This window comes from Colias philodice, chromosome 31 (assembly GCF_061535455.1).
Source record: "Colias philodice isolate Cphi_HAF_F1 chromosome 31, ilColPhil1 Martin Lab GWU primary, whole genome shotgun sequence".
NCBI lineage: Eukaryota > Metazoa > Arthropoda > Insecta > Lepidoptera > Pieridae > Colias > Colias philodice.
This window is the reverse complement of record NC_143116.1, coordinates 4,932,598-4,945,022: the sequence shown is the minus strand read 5'-3', so window position 1 is coordinate 4,945,022 and position 12,425 is coordinate 4,932,598. Positions and strand designations below refer to the sequence as shown.

General features: G+C 32.7%; 1 protein-coding gene across 1 annotated transcript; it reads left to right on the top strand.

Annotated features, from left to right (window-relative positions):
- The first annotated feature begins 2,658 nt into the window (after positions 1-2,658).
- Positions 2,659-12,323, top strand: LOC149475272 (uncharacterized). Its single transcript, XM_089713765.1, has 6 exons — positions 2,659-2,770; positions 3,437-3,540; positions 9,921-10,026; positions 11,094-11,193; positions 11,463-11,562; positions 12,203-12,323. Exons 1-6 carry the CDS (start codon positions 2,659-2,661, stop codon positions 12,302-12,304), a joined length of 624 nt encoding a protein of 207 aa, XP_089569891.1. The 3' UTR covers positions 12,305-12,323.
- The last annotated feature ends 102 nt before the right edge of the window (positions 12,324-12,425 follow it).

The window sequence follows — 12,425 nt, the reverse complement described above, 5'->3', positions numbered from 1 at the left end:
ACGCATGGACGTATAAAAATTAAAAAAAGACGGACACCGTATTACGAACAAACAACGTGAAGCCACCATAGTAAGCTAGCGATCGTGTAAAGACAATAAACACGCACACACTCTCACCATAGTAAGCTAGTCAGCCGCCATTACGTCGTGAACTACCGACTGATTAACTGCGTCACTGTTTCACAAAAAATATTTAAAATGCCGTCTTGCGTGGTTAAATGGTGTCGCAACAGTACAATTTTAAATAACAAAACACAAGGGATTACATTCCACAGGGAAGCAAGTTATTTCTTTTATGTTTTAATGACAAAATTATTACGGCAAAATTTATAGAAAAAAATACAGCCGCCATTGTCATCAGGACAGCTGTTGCCATGGCAACATGGCACACACACATGGATGTTTCGCCGCCATTACTAGGCTTCACTCAATGTTTAGGCGATATACCGTCCGTCTTTTTTTATACGTCCATGGATGAACGAATATCTTTTATTAAATACTAATGACATTACCACAAAACAATTTAAACACAGTCTAACTTTAAACCAGGGATCTGTCACTTTAATAGTTGTCTATGTGAAATACGACAAAACCAGATTAAAGAGAACCCGCGCCCTGTTTAAAGTTTTCTGTGGTAAGCCAGTTTTTAAGTTAAATAGTGGCACAGGTTTTTTTATACTTTTTTAATAAAGTTATATGTATTCCTTGTTATAAATATTTTATTGGTAGTGGATATTAGGATAAGTGAAATATATTAGAAATAAAATTATTAATTTGTTATTATGTGTTTTATTTCATATCTCCTTACCTTAAAAGTTAAAACTTATCCATATTTTTCCTTTTGCTTATTATATTGCTAATTAGCGTGAAAGAGTATCAAACATACACACACATACATCCATCCTCACAAACTTTCGCATTTATAATACTGCTTTTCTTAAAAATGAATCAGAAGTTATTAAAAATGAAATATAAGGCTTAAAACAAACAAAATCGGTACGGCAAAACAGCTGAACCAATTTCGATAAATCCTAATCGTAGTATTTTGCACTGTGCGTTGTCAATGGACACTTTCCTTTTAATATTTACTTAAATCTTTTATTTTTATGCCTAAGAAAGATACTTACACAGATAATACATACAAGTATAAAAAGGTAAAACACTGAATCTGTGATATTTAAATATATAACATTTCGACAATAAAACTAAACTCCAGTTGGTTTCGAAAACAATTGCCCACTGCGACAAAATAACAATGCGTGTGTTAATAATATATTTTATATGTATTACAAGTTATGTACATTGTAAAACGAATACAAAATCACTTACAGAATCTTTGGGTAGGGAGATAATTGAAATTGGCGCTCCTGTAAATGGTACGTTAAACTTTTGTGTGTAATCAAACATATTAACCTCCTGAGACCCAGGATTTTTTTCTCTTTCTTTTTTAATAAAAATTAGCTGTATCTGTTCTAATGCAATTATAGATATTCAAAAAAATGTTAAAAAAAATCTTTCGTGGAAAACTTGGATTTTCCTTATGTCATGTATATATTACAGGGGGTCCCAGTTCCAAGTGTAATAAGTTTATGAAAATGAAGAAAAACTACATGTTTTTTTTACTTATTATATATTTTTAAACTTGAATCGAAATATTTATTATTCTATCCATTGTTCTGTGTCTATTTCTTGTACCTTGGTTCATAGATAGGTATTTATAAGGGTGATAAACGACCAGTTCAAGTATTTTGCACTGGCGCGGCGGTGTATTTATATTGCCACGTCCACCCCTAGGTCTTATTTCTAATCCATCCTCTCGGTCAGCCTCCTCTTATGCTTGGTCCACGTCATGTGCGTCCCCGAGATGGTCTGCCAACAACTGAAGATAACATACATAGTGACGATTCTGTTCTGAAATGACTCATACTCATTGGACGAATGGAAGAAGAATCATTTTCTGGTATTTGGGCGGCTTCATCGGTATCATTTGGGGGACTATCTTCATCTCAAACATTTATTTATTCAATTAGACTTCTTATAAAAGCAATTTTGAATCGTCACAACAGTATTAACATTTACCACCGATTCGGAAAGCAGTATCTATGGAGAAGAACCGGCAAAAAACTCCATAGGTCCATCATATAGGTCAATATTTGACTCATCCAGGTGTTGGTAGATCTCAGTATCTTATAATCCTTGAAAATTATAATAAAATCTGTAACATAAACTAAAGAATGTCATATAGGTAATACATGGGGCTCTAGTAACCAATACCAATTTGGCAAGAATTGAGACCAAATGTCTTACCAGTATGACATAAAAGAAAACATTCATATTTTTCACAAGTTTTAGATTTATCTTACAAAATAACTATTGCGGTTGCAGAAATAATATCTATTATCATTAGATATACAAAGATATACTGCAATATACGAATGGTTCCACTAGAAATGTAAGATTACTAACCACGTGTTTGCCGTCGCACAGCCACCGTCAACTTCGAAATCAGAATACTTCAAATCACTGTCACTTATAAAACCAAAAACCGTTTAGTATAGTGGATGACATACTTACCACTACATCGATTTGAGGTATTATTCCCGCATATACGCAAAAGATGGCGTTGAAATATTTTTTTATTGTTTATGTAATATATATATGACCGCAGGCTCCAGGAGGTTAAATGTGCAACAGGACTTCCTTAAGAAGCTGTTGAATCATCAAAACACGCAATTTAAAATTTACCAGAACGCATTTTCTATAGAGAAGAGTCGGCAAGAAACTTTTTAGTTGCTCTTTTAAAATAATGCCAATTGCCAACTTTACATTGTAATTCTTTATACCTAACTCCTACCATATCCAGACACAAAAAGCATACCATTAAATCGCTCCATACGAACGTAAGAGAGATATAAACAAACACACATTCACAGTTATGAATAGTCTATAATATACTATAGCTTTCCACCCGCGGCTACGCCCGCGCCCGCAGTTCCTGTTCCCGTGGGATTTCCGGGATAAAACCTATCCTATGTGTTAATCCAAGTTACCCTCTATATGTGGGCTAAATTTCATTGTAATCGGTTCAGTAGTATTTGCGTGACAGTTACAATCATACACACATATACACATACATCCATCCTCACAAACTTTCGCATTTATAATATTACTAGCTTCCGCCCGCGGCTTCGCCCGCGTGGTATATTGATAAAAGGTAGCCTATGTTTGCCTTTCTAGGGTCTAAAGATTGTGCCAAATTTCATCAAAATCGGTAGAGGTTTAAGCGGGAAAGCGTAACAGACACACAGACAGAGTTACTTTCGCATTTATAATATTAGTAGGGATAGTAGGAACAGGGTAGGATAGGATAGTAGGAAGTAGGAAGAATGATTATATTTTAAATCCTGTCTTACATCGTAATTCTACAATAAAACAGAGTTACCAGCGGACTTGGAAGAGGAGCCATCAGTTGAAAATGATGACGATGTAACATCTACCACCATACAAGTTGCCACCAAGAAGGATATAGCTAGACAACCGGTAAGCTACGAAATAGTTGAATGTAAATTTATACTTGTGTATAAAGAAAACCTTATTAAAATCGGTTCAGAATATCACCACATAGTTAAATACTAAAAAGTAAAAAGTCGATAACGTACAGTACGATTCACGAAAGATGACAACTAATGGCGGCCGTCTGCACACGTTCACTCACGAAGAAAAGACTTAAGACAAAATAATATTTTAATGTTGTACATAGGAACCTAAAATATGCCTTCTGCGCCGTGGTCATCTTTCTTTCGTGAATCTTACCGTACATAATTTTATAAGTACCTAGTTAGGTACTTTAGCAGTCTTTGAAATTAAATACCTAATTAATGTAATTTTTTATTTTTTAGTTAAAAATTATTTTACTAACTACTTCGAGTGATGATGAATTTCTATTGTCGCTCTAAAGTAACTAATATTTTATAATAAAAATCAAGGTTAAGCAACGTTTGGCACGGTCATAAATTGGATGGGTGACCAATTTAGCTGTTGCTTTTAAACTGTATAGAAGCGTTTTTTTCTTTGTCTTAGCTATTTTATAATTAATTTTTATTTAATGGCAATTGCACGCCTCATAAGCGAAGCGTTGAGGTGGGTACTACTGTCACTTGACACTTCGCGCAAAACATCTGATTTTTCAAACTTAAGGCTGCAGTCTAGCAAAATTGCGTTTTCAACAAGTTATTTGACAATTTTTTCCCGGCTAATGAAATGATAAACTGAATTTTTTTTTCTTGTTTATCAATTAGTGTTATATACGCAATGCGCGTGAATTTTTTCACATTTATAAAGTTACTTTATGTTACCTTAATCAGGCCTTCAAGATAAGTCTCTTTCCCCCAAAGACATTTCGAGCTAAGTTTGTGCACTCACTACGTTGCAACCGCTTACAATTTACACAATCTGATCAGCGCATTATTATCCTTATATAGTCGTTATTAAAATCTGCTGAATACAATTGCCGAAAAACTTATGATTTTCCTAATTAGAACGTTATAAATTCATTAAATTTCCCATTTTTTGCCTTACAAAATCTATTGATAAATACTGCTAAAAGTTATTTTTTCCATTAATTTATTCGAGTTGGTTGAAGACCAATGAGTATTAATCCTTTAAAAAATTTTTTTTTGAATTTTGATAATTCTTTAAATATTAAAAAAATATTTAAAATAATTAGGAAAAATCCTAGCGAATTTCTTTAGTCGCGCTCCTTGGGCCGGAGCGTTCTGACGTGTGCTCTACGCTCGATTTTCCTTCATACCGAAGTGAAAGTTGCTCTACTTCATTAAATTTAATATTTTTGTAATTGATTATTTTTATCTTAGTTTTGTGCAAATATTCATATTTTTAAACATTTGATTTCGATATGGAAAATAAACGAAAAAAATACGCGTGTAACTACTAGAAAAAAAATTATCTTCGAACATAAAGTTAATGAAACCAAATAGATTGCAAAGGTGATTGGCAACAATTTCTTTATTTTACGGGGTGTCAGTAAAGGGATGTATATTTCTTTAAAACTAAAGTAAGCTCATAAATTTTCTTAAAATATAATTTTTTTTGAAGTTCCAAAAATGTTTATTTTTCGTTTGAGAAATACGAAATATAATATAAACTTGTATTGAGAACTTGAACTTCCCAAGTTCATCCGGGGAAATCCCCATACGGGTAAAAAGATTTGTTTACTCCAAAATTATATGCCAAGGTGTTTTAATTTTTTCTTCTAGTCATTTTCAACGTAGCGGCATGTTGTTTGATTATTAATTTTGTAACTTAAATACAGGATGTTGGTTTTATATTCTGATCTTACAGACGCGCTGACAAATTTAGTCCGCCATTTCTAGTTTAGTCCACCAACTCTAAGTACCAATATTAAAACGAATGGATTATCATCACATCATCAAAACTCAGATGTAATGGAAGATCACAATAACATAGAAAATTCAGTGGGTGTTGAGAACTAAACAAACACAAGTAACAGAGACGCGAAGAATAAAAAAAGAGGACGAAAACGATAATTCGTTGATGCTTTCCCTTTTCGACGTATTGTTAGGGTACATCACCAATCTGCAAAAAACAAAACTGATGATTCCCAATTGCTGACTAAAAATGAAAAACAAATAATCGACAACAGTGGTGAAAATTTGCTGATCACAATGAAACATCCTTCAGTGGTAGCAGATTTACTCATTTAAAATGTATCGGTGAACAGCGTAAAGGAGAGGAGGACAGGAAAACATGAATGTGGATGGTGGATTGTATACAGGGTGTAATCGATAAGTATGTGCAGGCGATTATGACGTTATTATTGCAGGTATCAAAAAACTTAAAACTGATATCGAAATTACTTTACCTAATGAGCAAAATGACAATAATAACTTTTTAAAAGTATAACGAGAAATATCTAAAAAATTTACTTTATACACTCCCATATCAAAAAGGGAAAATGGGACTAGTAGAAGTTAAATGTCTAATTCCGGCAAAAGACATGAATGCGGAAGATGCGGTTAAAAATAAAAAATTTAATATTTGAAATACAATGCAAAAAATAACACTTTTGTCATAGATAAGAATCATGACTATTTTTTCCAAATTCAGGGACAACTAAACGTTGCAGAAGCAGAAGTCTGCTTATTTGCTGTTTGGACTGGAGTGAATCATTCGTTAAAAATAGAATATATAAAGAAGTATGTAACGTTTAGGCAAAATAAAATGATGGACCATTATCAAGATTTTACATAAATTGCCTACTGTCAGAATTGATTGATTAGAGACTTCAGCATTCGATGCCCATCAAGGACCTATCCTATATCATTCAAGCGATTGAAAAAAAAAGAGATAAATCCAGTGCAACCGATAAAGCATCAGAATGCTAGCAAAAGATTTATTAGGTTTATCAATATAAATCTATATATTATACATAATGTAATAAATCTGTAGAAGACGCGAAGACCGACATCCGCGCGGACGGAGTCGCGGGCGGAAGCTAGTCAGAAATAAATATCTTTTGTTTTCATTTGCGTATTTTTCTATTTTATAATTTTTTAACACAAACATTACATTTTTTTTTATTTTATACAAAATTTGTTTATCCGTTTTATTAGTTAAACTGAACAACTTTCACTAAGAAACTTAGGTCGAAAAAAATGTATAGAGTTATGCATTTTGTATGGAAAGCTTATTTTTTTTATATTTCGTCCAAATTTCTTTGTAAAAGTTGATCAGTTATATAAACATGAAGTTGAAGATATCAATAGAAAGCATTCGCAAATTTTGTGTACTGATAAAAAAAAATCACCCGGTGTAATTTTCACGAAAATTGTTTCAAATTGTCATTTTTGGTACTTATTACGAATATTAAATTATGCATACGAATGATTTAATTTTTAAAAATTAAGTGGAGCAACTTTCCCTTAGTACATTTGTATTATTTACATATAGGATGACAGGATGCATTTGTTTGCACTACTAGACCAAGCCCTTAAAATGTCTTTATGTATCATACATTGCACTTGTAAGATAATACATACACACACATATTAAGAAAAAACACTATTTTTAACGTTCATGATATTTTTGATGTCATTTTTGTTATTTAAACTAGTTAAAAAACAGTTTAAAAAAGTTCTGTCTTGGACGTCCGTGTGTCTGTATGTGCGGATCCTTTTTCTTGTTAACACGATAGCGACCGAAATAGGTACTTTACTAATCGAGTCTTTTTTTTTCTCTTACGCTTGAGTATTCTCAGGAATAGAACCCTTTCATTTTTCAGGGTCTGATTCGATGTGGTTTAATTGTTATTAAATAAACAAAAATAATAATTAATAAATAATTATTAAAAAAAATTATGAGGCGTGCACTTTTGGATTTTCCAAATTATATTTTGCTTTGCACATGATGTTTTTAACACGCTTTTAAGGGTGCTATAACAGATTTTTAACAAAAACCGCTATTTTACGGTACAATTTTAACTCAAAGCACTTACACGTGAGAACAAAGTAATATCTTAATTTAAAGATAATATATTCAGTTCTACGATCATCTTATAAAAATTGTACGACGTCATACAAAATTGTCACTGAAATACGATTTTCCCAGCACAATGATCGCATAAAATGCAAAAAAATGGGGTCTAAAACGGTACACTTTTAAGAAAATTAAAAGCCTAATCTATCTTCTTACCTATAAATTATTGAGGGATATATAGTCCTTTATAGATTGAGATAATTTTTTTGTATCTAAATCAAAATTTTATTTCAATTATAAGCTAAATTAAAAATACTTGTCGATTTCTTCATACATTTTGCTCTCGCGGGTCGTCAGACCGCGCTCAGAAGCGCTCTTGGAAGGACGGGTGTATCGCTCCTCGTCCCAAAAATAAAAACGAATTAGAAAAAGATTATTGTGCGTATACTGTCGTTTTCGTGATTTGAAATATTTGATACTTTATAAGAGTAAACTGTATAAGTTTCATATTCCAGTTATTTGTAATTTAAAATTATGTTTTAAAAATTATGTTGACTGAGATTCTCTTTTTTTATGGGTTGTTGAACGGATTGGTGGGGTAAAGCAATTTGACAAAACTTAAATCCAAAATGGCGCCGACGAAAATTTGCCATCTTTTCGTCATGGGTGTCATTTTCATGGTTTTTGGGGTAGCTATTAACTAATATGAGGTCAAAACTAAAATCCAAGATGACGCCGACGAAAATTTTACATCTTTTCGTCATGGGTGTCATTTTCATGGTTTATGGGGTAGCTATTAACCAATATGAGGTCAAAAATAAAATCCAAGATGGCGCCGACGAAAATTTTACATCTTTCCGTGATGGGTGTCATTTTCATGGTTTTTGGGGTGGATATTACGCAATATGAGGTCAGAACTAAAATCCAAGATGGCGCCGACGAAAATTTTACATCTTTTCATCATGGGTGTCATTTTCATGGTTTTTGGGGTAGCTATTAACTAATATGAGGTCAAAACTAAAATCCAAGATGGCGCCGACGAAAATTTTACATCTTTTCGTCATGGGTGTCATTTTCATGGTTTATGGGGTAGCTATTAACCAATATGAGGTCAAAAATAAAATCCAAGATGGCGCCGACGAAAATTTTACATCTTTCCGTGATGGGTGTCATTTTCATGGTTTTTGGGGTGGATATTACGCAATATGAGGTCAGAACTAAAATCCAAGATGGCGCCGGTGAAAATTTGACATCTTTTCGTCATGGGTGTCATTTTCATGGTTTTTGGGGTAGCTATTAACTAATATGAGGTCAAAACTAAAATCCAAGATGGTGCCGACGAAAATTTTACATCTTTTCGTCATGGGTGTCATTTTCATGGTTTTTGGGGTAGCTATTAACCAATATGAGGTCAAAAATAAAATCCAAGATGGCGCCGACGAAAATTTTAAATCTTTGTTATTTTATTTTAGTTTACTTCTTTATTATTAAGAAAATTACACCTATGACGAAAAGATGTCAAATTTTCGTCGGCGCCATCTTGGATTTTGGTTTTAACCTCATATTCGTTAATAGCTACCCCAAAAACCATGAAAATGACACCCATCACGAAAAAAGTCAAATTTTCGTCGGCGCCATCTTGGATTTTGGTTTTAACCTCATATTCGTTAATAGCTACCCCAAAAACCATGAAAATGACACCCATCACGAAAAAAGTCAAATTTTCATCGGCGCCATCTTGGATTTTAGTTTTGACCTCATATTTGTTAAGAGCTACCCCAAAAACTACCCACACTTGCAAATGTGTTTGCTACGTAGGAAAAGTTTTGATTTAAGAGTATCCTAGGTAATGTGTTATGTGACGAATACCTATAATTTATTTCATTCCGACTATTTTTCGGAATAACATACATTTACTAAGAATTGTATACAATGCCGGATTTAATACAGTGCCGGTAACATCATATGTAGGTATGATAATAATTCTACATTTCTTAAAAAGCTTTGATATTGTATACAATTCATAGATTATTATTCAATGAAATAATGATGTAAAATAGTCACACTTTTTTAAGTTGTTTGAATATACTAACATACTTATTAGGATCGTACCTACTAATAAAAGTAACAAAATGAATTTTTAAAGTTCCTAGTAATCTTCTGGAATCAATTTCAATAAAAATACATAATATCAAAAATTAAAAATAATATCAAGTATGAAGATGGTCTATAAAATGGAATGCGCTATGTTTACGTGAGCGTGATATTGCCGCGAACAAAGTTACGTCGTTAGATACCTAAATTTGAGTAACGCAGATTTGTGACAGCGTCCTTAAGCTTCACCTGTGTGTTTGTAGGGTAACCGACTTCTTTTGATTTTGACCAACTTCAATTTATATTTTCAGGAACTAAATAAACCGAAGGACATTGACAAACTAGATGGCGCTAGTCAAGAAGACGAAGAGGCGCGAATTGAAAAGGAACTCGCTGAAATTTACAAGGATTCTTCTGGTAATTACAATATAGGTACTAGTAATATTCAAAAAGGTTTTGTATGTTTGAACACACCATATCACTCAATTATATTAGGTACTAGATTTCCGCCCCCGGCTTCGCCCGCTTTGTCTAAAATATAATAAACTAGCGGTCCGCCCCGGCTTCGCCCGTGGTTCTTATTTACGTTTTCTATACATAAGAAACATCCTCGTACTTCAAGGAATATAATAAAAAAAAGAATTATCGAAATCGGTTCAGCCGTTCTCGAGTTATGCGCTTACCAACACATTTTGCGATTCATTTTTATTTAAAGAAGACTAGCGGTCCGCCCCGGCTTCGCCCGTGGTACATATTTACGTTTTCTCTACATAAAAACCATCCTCGTACTTCAAGGAATATAATAAAAAAAGAATTATCGAAATCGGTTCAGCTGTTCTCGAGTTATGCGCTTACCAACACATTTTGCGATTCATTTTTATATATAAGAAGATACATATAGATTATAAAACCTTCCTTTATACATAATATAAAAAAACACATCAAAATCCGTTGCGTAGTTCTAAAGATTTAAGCATACAAAGGGACATAAGGACAGAGAAAGCGACTTTGTTTTATACTATGTAGGAAAATTCAAATTCAATTCTTAAAATAAATTATGTATAGTGTATAGTTTGTTGCTGAGGACTTATTACTAAGTAAATAACAAAAAAAGTACAATCAAAATCCGGTCAGCGCTTTTTGCTTGAAAACCGTACAAGCTTACGTACAAGAGACAGAAAGAAAAAAAATTCAAATTAACTTTTAGCTTGTAATAACACAAGTATGACCACTTAGAAGTCTGAAGTATTATTTTGGTTTTATCCTCTCCTCTATAGTTTCATGATACCTATGTATCGATTTTATACTGACTTTACTATGCATTATAAATTATGCGAAATAATCGAACTGTGTGTCTGTTACGCATTCACGCCTAAACAACTGAACCAATTTTAGGTAATGAAATTTCGTTGACAGATATAGTTGTAAAATTTATATCAATTGAAGCGAGAAACAAGTTAGTCTAATAAATTACTTCTTTGTAGATTATAAATCCGACAGCAGCGAAAATATGATCGAGAAGAAGAATTCAACAGACAATTCGACCGTTTTTGTAGAAAGACCCGTAGCAAGAATGCGGACTAAGTATGCGTTTTTTAATTTATTTTATTAAAATTTTATCATCATTCATCATCAGTCTATTTTAAACCGACTTCTATAAAGAGGGTTCTAAAATTAACTGTATTTTTTCGCTCGCGTGGTCTACATTATGTTTAATTCGTGTTCGTAGACAAAAATCTGTTACAAAATATGATTTTTCATCTTAATTTATGAAACTTATATCAATAAAAAATAATGCGTCTGTAGCTATATTTTTTCATATAGTCTTGCTTTAAATGTCATTGTTTTTTCAGTTTTAAATTCCAACCAAATACAAACAGCAAAAAGGACATCGAGCTCTTTCGAACTTCTGTAGACGATATCAGCTGTGAGAAAAATAAACTTTCTGCTACTGTAAGTACATAATTCTTTATTCTTCCGCCCGCGTTTTCAAAGAAAAACCCGCACAGATCCCGTCCCCGTGGGATTTCCGGGATAAAACCTATCCTATGTGTTAATCCAAATGACCCTCTATATGTGTTAAATTTCATTGTAATCGGTTCAGTAGTACATATTTGCGTGAAAGAGTAACAAACATACACATACACATCCATCCTCGCAAACTTTCGCATTTATAATATTAGTAGGACTTGTGTACTATTTCAATGTTTTTGAGATTCAAAAGAGCTTCCTCGGTTCTTAAAATTTAATATCGCTCGAATAATTTTTGAGTTTATTTTTAAAGATCAAGAAATTTTTTTCCCTTATCTATACTAATATTTTAAAGAGATTGTCTGTTTGTATGAACGCGCTAATCTCAGGAACTACTGGACCGATTTGAAAAATCCTTTCGATATTAGATAGCCCATTTATGGAGGAAGGCTATAGGCTATTATCACGCTAAGACCAACAGGAGCGGAGCAATGCGGGTGAAACCGCACAGCACAGCTAGTATTATGAAGAAGAAAGATACAAATTCACTATTCAATACCATTTTTTATTTATAGATTGACCTTTATTTTTAACTTACATGTGTGTACTTTCCTTTTTACAGACACCAACTCCGAACAGCGGCTATCACTTCACCGTGGACGCAATCATTTTCGGCGCAGCAGTTACATCGCTGCGTGCGTTCAATTATCCATTATTCGTGTAAAATTTTTGTTGAAAATAAAACACATAGATATTATTTTTATTTGTCTTTTATTTACATACCTATATATTATACATACTACATAGTAGATTCATTCATTAATCTATTTTTTTATCACACCACG